Source organism: Mirounga leonina, unplaced genomic scaffold, assembly GCF_011800145.1.
Source record: "Mirounga leonina isolate KUSES-001 unplaced genomic scaffold, KU_Mleo_1.0 Mir_176, whole genome shotgun sequence".
Taxonomy (NCBI): Eukaryota; Metazoa; Chordata; class Mammalia; order Carnivora; family Phocidae; genus Mirounga; species Mirounga leonina.
The window spans coordinates 27338581-27350820 of NW_023270454.1; the positions used below are offsets into that span (position 1 = coordinate 27338581).

Here is a 12240-nt window from a genome sequence, read left to right on the forward strand (position 1 = left end):
AAAGAAAGAAAGAAAGAAAGAAAGAAAGAAAGAAAGAAAGAAAGAAAATTTGCCTCAGAGATGGAATTTTCTCTTTTTCTACTGATACATGCCATAGCTGGGTCCTTCTCAAAGGTTGGCAGCAGATGAAGCTTGTTGGAAAACCTCCCATGTTGTCCTGTCTGTGCTCTTTTCAGCCTTTGTGGCAATCTGCTTCCTTAGTGTCCACCATCTTCCTACCATCTAGAGCAGAGGTCAACCAACTATGGCTCCTGGTTCAAATTTGTCCTGCCACCTGTTTTTGTAGGGTTGGTGAAAAAAGAATGGCTTTTACATTTTCAAATAGAGAAAAAGCAAAAGAAGAATAATATTTTGTTACATGCGAAAATTCCATGAAATTACAATTTCAATGTCCATAAATAAAGCTTTATTGGCACATAGTCACATTCATTTGTTTACATGTTGTTGACGGCCGCTTTTGCCCTACAATGGGAGAGTTGAGTAGTTGAGACAGAGATGGTATGCCCTACAAAGCCCAAAATATTTACACTCTGGTCCTTTATAAGAAAAGTTTGCCAACCCTTGATCTAGATCCTTTCCCTCAGGAAAGGATCTGAAGTTCATAAGGAATAAATCGTTATCAGTGAAAGCTCTGAAAATACGTTTTTTAAAAATGCAATAGGTAAGACAAAACGTCAAATAAAAATAAAAAACAAACAAAAAAAGAGGAAAATACACTAACAATAATAATAACTATATATTATATGCCGCATCCTCACCTAAGCACTTCTTTAAAATTGATTCTCTCCTCTCCATTCAACATGGCCACAAGATAGGTAGGCATCACCAGGCTCATTTTATAGATAAAGAGCCAAAAACTCAGAGGCTGAATAACTTTTCCTGGGTCACAAAGCCAGCCTAAGACAAAGCCAGGATTTGAACCTACGGTAGTTTAGATTCAAAAACCACATCCTTAACTGTAAATCTAGAATTTCAACACAAATCAGAGCCAGCATAGAGTCTAGGATCTGGAGGATGAGGTTTGGAAGAGCAAAAATGGCTCACTTAAAACCAAACACCTGGGGCGCGGTCTCATTAAGGAAAGCACCTTTCTGTGTGTTGCTGGGTGGGCCGTGCTGTGTGGAGGTCTGGGTCTGGTAAACACTGGGCTGGCTCCGGGGCATCTGCTGTGAACGTGGGGCCTGGCTTGTGCTGTGGCGTCTAGCTGCCTCTGTTGCTTAAGGCAGATGCCTGAGTCCATTATGTGCCCAGGGCAGGGTCTTCCCGGGAATCTCCTGTGCCGTGAATATCGCGTCACACTATTTCTAAAGCACAGATGAGACAGGAGTTTAGAAAAATCCAGTGACTTGACTAAAGCCACAGAGAACCCTGATTGGAGCCCCTGCCCATCCCATCGCCCCTTAAACATACTCTTGGTTTGCAGAGTATGTGTACCTTCAGCTACTAAGTGCTTTTGATTCTGCTGTCAAGTCGTGGCTCTTTTTAAAAATGAATTGCAGTCCACAGAGTGACTAAGGAACTAACTACAGATATATATCTTCTCTTGCATCTGTAGTAGCATGTGGTGATGACAAAATTTTAGTGATAACTGAAACATTACACAGAGGCTCCGTATTTCCCCAAATCCATTGGTATCTGCAGAATGTGTAAACAGGACCCAGTGGGGAGGAAAGATGCATGTTTAAACAAGTTTGGGAAACACTGAGTTACCTAATTGTAAACAGGTTTATTTACCATAGGAATTCTCAGAGCTTTTAATATGCTTTCATATGCTGTGAATATCTAAAAGGCAAAGGTAGCAAGCCGCGTTCCCAGATGTGTGACTATAAAGCACCCCTGCCTCCCACATATATATCTTCATGGTACACTCATGGGAGCAGCATTTGATGAAACATTTGGGAAAACACTGGCCTGCACATACACTGAAATTTCAACAAGACTAACCACAGTTCTGTATTTCATTGCGTACAGAGGACCCTGCAAAAATTCCTTATGACAGGAATTTTGTAGGTAAGACTTCAACCCCTGTCACATTGAGGGAAGAAAAACCCAGTTTTTCATGCTCTGGCCATTCTCTTCTTTACCAAAGTCATTATACCTGAGGGAAAACCTGACATGAATAAATTGGAAGCCCCAATGTATTCATCAAGGGAAATTAGCCACAGTGAATACTCAGTGCATCATGGGGAGTGATGATGATTAGGAAGCTGTGAAAACATCTGCCCAAATCATGTGTCTGAAGAGCAATTTCTTATGTCCCCCACTTCCTGGGAAAGCTTAGACGACTTTTCTAAGCACGGACTTGTTAGCACATTGACCATTTTGCTGGTGTACCTGGTCAAAGCCCTGGCCCATCTGTGTGCTCTGCAAACACTGAGCTCCCTGGGCGGAGAGCCGGATGAAAGGAGCTCCAGCGCCAGGAGGCACTCAGGTGACATCACGACCACAGCACAGCTTCTGCCTCCAATGTCTCTGGTAATGAGAATGAAGTTTCTTCTTTGCATCCCTAACCTGGCCATACAGTCTGGCAGCTATGCTGGTTCTGGGACTTCTGAGACTCTTCCTGGCCAGCAGCTCACTTTCTACTTTAAATCAGTACCATTCTTCCCATAGATCTTTCCTCCCCTTTACCTTTCACATCCTCACCTTTCAATACCAGGTTTATTTCAGTGATCCTTTCCCAGACCTTCTCCTATGTTTGCTTGTTTTACCCACTTCCACAATTCATGGATTCCCTTTTGTTCATTGTCTTACATTTAAAATACTGATATTTATTAAATACTCCTGCCTTTGGTCATCATCTGTTATAAGCTGTCCTTCTCATCTGAGAGTCTCCATTTTCCAGTTGCTTCTGATACATTTGGGAAATTTCCTAATTCTCATTTCAGGATTTTATCTGTCTACATCAAACACCCCAATGTCTGAAAGCCCACATCCGACAAGTGTGGCACGAGTGAGGGTTTTTAGTGTCTAAGACATGTCTGTATTAAGTTGGTTCTAAACAGAGCAGTAGAGTGGGGGACAATTAAGAGCCCAACCTGTGAGACAGCTGGTCTGGTAACGTGACTCTAGAAGAGTAACCAGTCTTTCTGTGCCTCATTTCCCCACCTATAAACTGGAGAAGACAGTATTATGTATCTCATGGTTATAAGGATTAACTGAACTAATATATCTAAAAGGCTTACAATAGCACCTAGAACCTGGTCAATGCCATATAATCATTAGCTATTACTAGTTTCACCATTTAAAAGACAACAGCATTTTAGAATAAAGTGTAGAGTTGTTTTTGTTTTTGTTTTTTAAGGGCTCCATGCCCAGCATGGAGCCCAGTGCGGGGCTCGAACTCAGGACCCTGAGATCAAGACCTCAGCTGAGATCAAGAGTCAGACACTTAACCGACTAAGCCACCCGGGTGCCCCAAGTGTAGAGTTTTTTAAAAGTCTTTCTTTCTGTCTTTTTAAGGCCCAGATTATATAAAAGATCATCTAACTAAAGTTCATCAGCACACTTCCTATATAGGAGAAAAACGCCCAGCATTGGAAAAGACTGGAGATCTCAGATATTTATGGAGGCCTGCCCCAAACAGAAGCTTACCAGCAAAATATAAATATGAGTATGTGGGTGAAGTTGGTTGGGGAATACCAGAGTATGATTTTATCAACCAAACAAGGCTTCAGACTGGCTTTCAGATCAAGGTATTTCTCTTAAATACGCTCTTCATAGCATATTGTTTCTGATTTGAATCCTTTCTGAGTATGCTTCCCTAAGAAATGTCATGTTCTTAATTTGTCATTGAGAAGTAATGGGATTTGAGTTTTGCGGAAAAATGTGTGAATAAATGGACTTGCTATGATTCCCTTTTCATCCCTTCAATACGTGAGAGGAGAGGTGTGAAGAGAAGGAAGCCACGCATAATCCAAAAGCATTTGTGTTTGGCTTTGGAATGCATTCAGATTCACATTTATGCTGCGACATTCACACATTCTTCCCCCATCCTAGCACTGCATTCTGAGTGGGTGGTATAAAAGAAGCCTGTACTGGACATCATCCACAAGCCGAAATAGAGAGTTCCAGATCTTTAAAATGCACTGTGTTGATAATGCCTTTGTATCAAATAAGTCAGGGTAATTAGCCAAAGGGTTCTTAGAAACCTTGTCTTGGTTCCTTTGGGTAATGTGTATGGAGGCATGAGCCCAGTCTCCTCTGAAACAAAAGAGAGCCCAGGTGATTTTAGAAGTAAAATCTGAGAATTCAGACCTTTTTTTTTCCAGGCAGGCTTTTGCATTATCTGAAAATTGAACATGTACCAATCATGAAATAATTGGATTTCCTCAAATGTTTAAGAAAATATAGTACAGCGTCATACGGTAAAGGTTAACAAAAGAAAAAAACCTTTTTGCGGTGCAACCTAAGGCAGTGGGAGAGAGTGCTTGGGGGCTCAGTCTTTGAGGTCAGACAGAGCCGGATTCAAATCCTGACTCTGAGTTAGGTTTTGCTCTGTGACCCTAAGCTAGAGAGTTCACCTCTCTGGGTCCCTGATCGCTTCTGTTCCACATGACAGTGCGTAGAGTGCCCACGTCACAAGATCACCGAATTCCTATACTGGTTCTGTCCACCTACTTGCTGTGAGTGGCCTTGGGCAAGTTCCGTAACTTCTGTTCTTTGGTTTCTTCATGATGAGTCTTAGTATTTACCTTACAGGGCTGTTGTAAACAGTAAGCAAGTTAACAGTTGTAGAGGGCTGGGAACCATGCCTGGCACATATCAAGCACTCTATGCATTTAATATTATTTTTGTTATGTGGTGAGGATTAAATATGAGACCACAAGGAACACATGAGGTCTGATGCCTGGCACGTGGTTGACATGCACGTGTCAGCTCTTAGTACCATGGCTGTTGTACTTAATGTTACTCAGGATCATTTAATGGAACAGATGCTCAGGTACTTAAACTGTGTCCTAGTCCATGTAAGCAAGAAAGATGAAGACCAGAAAGCTGATGAAATATCAAAACTGGCCACCAGCAAGAAGACTACAGTCCAAGCGAGGTGGCTGGTTTGAACAGAGTCCATAACTTTTGTTGCCTTTTTGCTTCTCTGTCGGCCCATCTTGAGTGTGTATAGCTTCTCTTCCTTCTTTATCTTTAAATTAAGAACACGTTTGCCTATTCCTTGGACTTTGAAACAAGCTGTGAATCCAAAAGAGATATCAGCCACAAGCTAGCCTTCCAGGAAGAAATTTATTCTGTTTCTTCCATTCATATTTCCCAGACGGCTTTAAATCACTACTCTGTTCGGTAGCGCTCTCTTCTCAACCCCTGGGGGACAGAGTCTGAACCACACAGTGATTTTTTCTCCCCTGGCTTGTGGCACACTCAGAAGCTGGTCTTGTTTGGCATAAGCTGTGAAAGCCGTTGCCTATCCTCTGTGCACCTTCTTGGTCCTGGGCTTTTGACAGTAATTATTTCCAAAGCGGTGCCTATCTCATCACAATCTTAATACCTTATAGGATTCCTTGGACTCAGAACTTTATAATGAGAACGACAAGATTCACTGAGAATGACTGTACATTTGACCCTTGAACAATGAAGGGGTTAGGCGTGCTGACCCAACAGCTGAAAATCTGCATGTAACTTTTGACTCCGCCAAAATTTAATTACTAATACCTACTGTCATCCAGAAGCCTATGGATAATATAAAACAGTTGATGATGATGATTATGACATTTTGAATATGGACAATGTACTGTATTCTTAAAATAAACTAAAAAAAGACATTGTTATTAAGAAAATCATAAGGAAGAGAAAATACATTTACAGAACTGTACTGAGTTGTCAAAAAAGTTCCACATAAAAGTAGACTTGCACAGTTCAAACACATGTTGTCCAAGGGTCAACTGCACATATTAGTGAATAACCATCTATAATTTATCCACCAGTTAAGGCCTAGACTTTGTCATCAAGGCTCCTGATCTTCCCCTCTGCACCCTGGCCTGGCTCCCTCTCTCCATTTAAGGCAATATTCGTTTTTGAGTCTAGCCTCAGACTTAGATTCCTTACCAACCCAGTGTTTCAGGCAGTTACTTCTGATCCATATGACTTGGCGTGAATTGACATTTGAGCTGATACAAACACACACACTCCATGCGTAAAAATGAGCTCTGAATTACAAAAGATATATGAGAGTCCGTGGCATTAACTCACACCCCTCCTCACCAGGGAGCTGGTTAATTCCTTAGTTTGATGTAACTTAGGGAAATGGGGAGATGTCTCAATATACTTCCTGTTCTTTCTCTGGTGCCTGGTCTCTAGTACACCCTTTCTACATCCCTCCACCATCCTTGTCCATAACAACCCCAAGGAAGATGGCACTTTGTTTCAGCCTAACTTCAGAGACTCCTCAGTGTCTCTCACTGTAGTTGCTCAGAACTATGATTTTAAGCACAAACCTTCATCTAGTGGGTTTTTATAGCCTGAACAGCTACCCTTTCTAGTCCACCGCTCCAGGTTTGTATAAGGCTGGCAGCTAAGGGTGCTCAGGCACCTCCATTAGACTCTTGGCAAAATGCCTGGGGCAGCTGCTTCCTACCTGGGAATGGTCTCTCCTATTTGGGGCACTAGGAAGGGTTTTATAGATCATCGGCATTTTGGTAGAAAGATAATAACTTCCAGACTGACACGTGAAAAATGTCCCCACATCACAGAGGTCAGTAAAAATCACAATATCAGGTTTCTTTTCTGGATCTTTTTATGTTCAGCTATTTCCTACTCCGCTTATATGGGCTGCAATATCATCATAGTACGTGTGTATATAAACCAGTAAAAATCATTGCTTTTGTTATTATCTCAGATTTAAGAGCAGTACATTCTTCGTCTTCTTCTTTTAAAAAATGGACTTAGTCTCTGCCAAACTATATGTGCTGTTTCTACAAGAATATATGAAGACCGGGCAACCCTCTCAGGACTTCTCCCTCTTCGGGAGCTTTGTACTATCACTTTATTATTGCTCAATAAATTTTGCTTTGCTGCTCACCAAAAAAAGAATATATGAAGACCATTGAAACAATTTTGGTTTCAACCCCATGCTAAACTGAGGGGCATTTCTAACTCCTTCTTAGCTGGGCATGTCTCCCCTCCCCCTCATTCTCTCTTTAACCCAAACCTCAATAGTATCAGCTGGCTTCCTGGTGCCATTTTCTGGTCCTGCACTCTGACCTCATGACCAGATGATTTAAGTCATCTGGTTTTCCTACAGAAACAATGTTATAGGACTCAATGACTAATTCTTCTTAGGTGTGATCCCAAAGACAATATTAAACCAATTAATCATAACATATATTACAACCAATATGTCATGTAGTATAACAACTTGAAAATCTATAGAAAGTAATAAAGAGAATTTTATGGGAACCCATCAATATATTTTTATGTGATACAGTATAGTATAATAAAAAGTAAAATCTTCAAGACTTTGAAATTTCTGCCTTATTTGTAAATGCCACAAATTCCAGGGTTATGAAATGCAGAGGTCTGGGTGCCTGGGTGGCTCGGTTGTTCATGATCCCAGGGTCCTGGAATCGAGTCCCGCATCGGGCTCCCCCTGCTCAGCAGGGAGCCTGCTTCTCCCTCTCCCTCTGCCTGCCACTCCCCCTGCTTGTGCTCTCTCTCTGTCAAATAAATAAATAAAATAAAAAGAAATTTTCTTTATTAAAAAAAAAAAAGAAATGCAGAGGTCTTCCCTGTGATGGTTTTAAGGATATTTGAACAGACTTTTGATGAGACATTGAGTTTCTTGATGGCTATTAATAAACCAATCCAGGTTTAGTTGCTTCATTAGACATTTTTTCTCTCTGTGAATTTATTTAGAGAAAGCAAACGTAAAAAGACCTTGAGTATCTACTGTGTGAGGAAGTTCCTGTAATTATTTCTGCTTTACAGTTAAGGAAACTGGAGGTGTGGATGGGTGGGTTGCTTGTCTGAGGCTGTGTCACTAGTAAATGGTAGAGCTGGGATTTCAACCCAGGCTTGGATTCAAGGGCTTAGTGGGAGTACAGCATGTGTGAGATGAAAAGATCGAAAACGGTCAGAACCTCCGACTAGGAGCCACCATGTGACGTGCACGTCTGCATGATCATTGTTTTGTGAGGCAGGGTCTGGCTTGGGTCAGTCCCAACTGCCTTCTCTTACAGAGTGTGCATCAGTTCCTCAGGGTTCTCTCACTTTTCTCCCAGCCTTCCGTTCTGCTTCATTGGCACCCCAGAGACTTCATTTACGCTATTAAAATGAATTATGAGTAGCTATCACCCACATAGTTGATATAGTGAGAAATAGCTTGGTACTAGTTATTTTTGAATTTTATATTTAATAAGCACTTTACAGTGCTTCAAAACATATCATCAAACACAATCTTCAGCATTATGGAAAGAAAGAAGACACTGAGGTCTTAGTGAACCTCCCCTTCTTTTCTGTGTGTCCCAGCACAACCCCGTGCGTTCTTCCAAACGATCCACCCTCACACAACAGTGTCCTAGAAAATCTGCAAATTCACCTGGGGAAAAGGATTGCCAGTGTGGAGGTGATCAATAGGTTGACCACCAATCACATATTTCAGAATTTCTGAGTGTTTCTTATTTACCTCTGGGTTTACTTGGGAAAATCCCATACAGTCTCATTAGAATTCCTAGCATTTCACATTCCTAATCTCCAGATTTTTTTTTAAGATTTTATTTATTTGACAGAGAGAGACAGTGAGAGAGGGAACACAAGCAGGGGGAGTGGGAGAGGGAGAAGCAGGCTCCCCGCCGAGCAGGGAGCCCGATGCAGGGCTCGATCCCAGGACCTTGGGATCATGACCTGAGCCGAAGGCAGTCGCTTAACTGACTGAGCCACACAGCACCCCAGATGTTATTATCAATATAGAAGACTTTAAAAAGATAATAAAGCTCCTTTTATCAACCAAGTTATAAAAGCAAAACAGAAAATAGCTTTTCTAAAATTAGGTACCTCTTTGCATTGCTGCTGTTCTTCCCCAGCTAGGCATGTGTTTAGCTCTCACTTTATATTTCTTAGAGTTATTTGCATCCTAACAGTTTGTGGTTTAATATAAAAATAATTACATTAGCACCTTTCATCCTTAAGTGCTGAATAAAGTCATGCATTTTCTGATGCCACAGGAAGCCTTCCGTAAGGGAGTGCCACATGCTGACCATCTGTGAGGGAGGAGAAACACTGGTGAGGGAGGCCAAATAACCCTCCCTCTTCTCCAAAATAATATATTAACACCATTAACCTCCTGATACAGAGATGTTATATTTTCCCCATTTTACAAAACGGGGCTTTCTAGGATGCCTCAGATAAACTGAAGGAAATAATTTCCTTATAAAATCTTACTTGTGGCTGAACTTCTGGAAAATAGATTTTATGTCTGAAGTTTCCATTCTCTAACAGACCATGAAAACAACAAGGGAGGCATGTATCACTGCTTTGCATTCTGTATTGTGTTCAGAGCAGTTCTGTGAAGAATAACGGGTTTGGGACGGGAAGCGTCTGTGTGGGCAGCTAGGGACACTGCCGCGGCACATTTTACTGGGCAGCCCAGCCCCGCTGTGACCTGACGCCCTGAGCAAACACGGCTTTCTCTCTCTTGGTCAGGTGACTTTATAGAGACTATTGGCAAATTGGGAAAAAAAAAAAAGACATCTTAATTTTCACATCTTTTGTTAGGATGTGGAAATGTGAAAAAAAGAAAGAAAGAAAAGAAACTCTGTAATTTAGAGCCTAGGGGGTGATTTTATTCCTTAATTAAGGAAGGCTTAAAATAGGCCATGGTGGTTACTAACTTTTGCAGGGCTTGACATAACATCTTGAGTATGTGTCTAATGGTAAACATCACTTTTTTTTTTAAAATCACACTACCTAAAGTTAGTAATTAAGCATATGCCATCAGTTTTCAACAAATATTATTTGATGATGATAGGGAAATACAAAACTAAGAAAAGACTGTAAATTAGAACGGATTCTAGTAAACCTGTGGTTTAACTCCATAGCCAAGCTCCAGAGAATTGTGAAATTTGCATGTGATCTAATACCCCCAGCATAGGTGGCTAAAATACCAGGACATCTGTTTTCTAAATCTGGCATTCAGGGACACCTGGGTGGTTCATTCGGTTAAGCGTCTGACTGTTGATTTCGGCTCAGGTCATGACCTCAGTGTCGTGAGATTGAGCCCTGCGTTGTGCTCTGCTCTCTGCGCTGGGCGTGGAGCCTGCTTAGGATTCTCTCTCCTCTTCGCCCTCTGCCCCTCCCCCCTTTAAAAAAAATCTGGCATTTATCTTGGCTTTTGAAGATCTTTGGGAAAAATTCGAAAATTACTATAAATTTAGGATTATAGTTTTCCCTACTATTCAGGTGCAACACTCCCAGAGTACTTCATTGGTATTGACAAAAATGCATAGAATGCATAGTAAACAAGACTAGCAATCTGGAGTAATCTATTTTTTCCCCAGGATTGAACCTAGGATATCAAGAAATCTTAACTGAGCAAAGTGAAGATGATTCATTAAATATAGAGGGTTCCTGCTATGTGGTCCCAGCTACATCCTTGAGTAGAAATAAAACAGAACTAAAAGTAGGTGTTGTTAGGAATCCATGTAAGCTCCCTCAGCTGTTGGGAGAAGAACTCATAGCAAAGTGTCTTTGTGGTGTTGGTGTTGTTGTGAAGTTTTTAGTGTGACTCCTGTCAGCAATTGGACTGCACAAGCCCAGCCACATTTTATTTTTTTATTTTATTAAAATTATATATTTGGGTATTTACTCATATGTTTTTTAATTTAAATTCAATTTAAATAACATACAGTGTATTATTAGTTTCAGGGGTAGAATTTAGTGATTCATCAGTTGCATATAACACCCAGTGCTCATTACTGCCCTCCTTAATGGCTATCAACTAATTACCTCATCCCCCTCATCCTCCTCCCCTCCAGCAACCCTCAGTTTGTTTCCTATAGTTAAGAGTCTCTATTGTTTGTCTCCCTCTCTGTTTTCACCTTATTTTATTTTTCCTTCCCTTCCCGTATATTCATCTGTTTTGTTTCTTAAATTCCACATACGAGTGAAATCATACGGTATTTGTCTTTCTCTGACTAACTTATTCTGCTTAGCATAATACCCTCTAGTTCCATCCGTATTGTTGCAAATGGCAAGATTTCATTCTTTTTGATGGCTGAGTGATATTCCACTGTGTGTGTGTGTGTGTGTGTGTGTATCCTCTTCTTTATCCATTCATCTGTCAAGGGACATCAGGGCTCTTTCCCTAGTTTGGCTATTGCGAACATTGCTGCTATAAACGTTGGGGTGCACGTGCCACATTTTAAATGGTTTTAAGCAAGGTCTGAGATCTCTTTCATTTAACTTTGTACTGACAACATCAACACCACTTCCCTACTGCTTAGCATGGTGTAGATGGTTATCAATAAGTAATCGGAGATGGGCGTGGAGATGGCTTCACTTCTCAATGCAGTGTCTTTGTGCAGAGACCAAGTTGCAGAAGGGAAGAAATGAAGTTTTAAGTGTGCATTAGACTGAGAATTGTTGTACTCCTAGCTTATTCCATAGGCATTTGAAAACTATCTACCAACCTTTTTTTTTTTTTTTTTACTGAGACTTAGTTATACTGTAATGTTCTTACAGCCTGAGCTGCCACCCCTCGTGTAATTCTGTGTTGTAAAGCTAATTGGACTATTAACTCGGGAGAAGCACACTTTTTAACCTTTGAATTAACAACAGTGCCAACATATTAGAAAACTCCAATGGTGAGAACACTTGCAAAACACATACTTGATTCTATTTCAGAAACTGTGCCCTGAGCACAAACAGAGACTTGGGAAGCTCTTGTGTAGCTCCTCTGCAGCCCCAATAGTTGACTCTGTGCAGATCTCAGACCCTGGATCATTAACCCACTCTGGATAAAGGGCTGATAGTAGAATGATTACTCATCACAAATCCTAACGATTCCCAACAGAACAAGTTCTAGTCTTGCTTTAAAAGAAAATCCTTGGGTATCTTGAATAGAGAATGAATAAGGAGAACATTTATTGTCTTGGAGAAGTATGGGGAGAAAATAACAGATATTTGCCTTCTCTATGAGAATAAATGGGGCAACTAACATTCATAATGCTTTTCAGGGCAAATCTATGTTTGTGGTCTTAGTGAAAAACTGAATGTGACTTTATAAGTGAAAGTAGC

The 12240-nt window shown here is 40.9% G+C and overlaps 1 protein-coding gene across 1 annotated transcript in view; it reads left to right on the top strand.

The window, feature by feature from the left end:
* Positions 1-12240, top strand: part of CUNH4orf45 (chromosome unknown C4orf45 homolog) — an 82650-nt gene that overhangs the window by 34672 nt on the left and 35738 nt on the right. The window contains exon 2 of the mRNA XM_035023250.1: positions 3463-3695. Coding sequence (XP_034879141.1) covers positions 3463-3695 — 233 coding nt within the window. The remainder of the gene's footprint in view (positions 1-3462; positions 3696-12240) is intronic.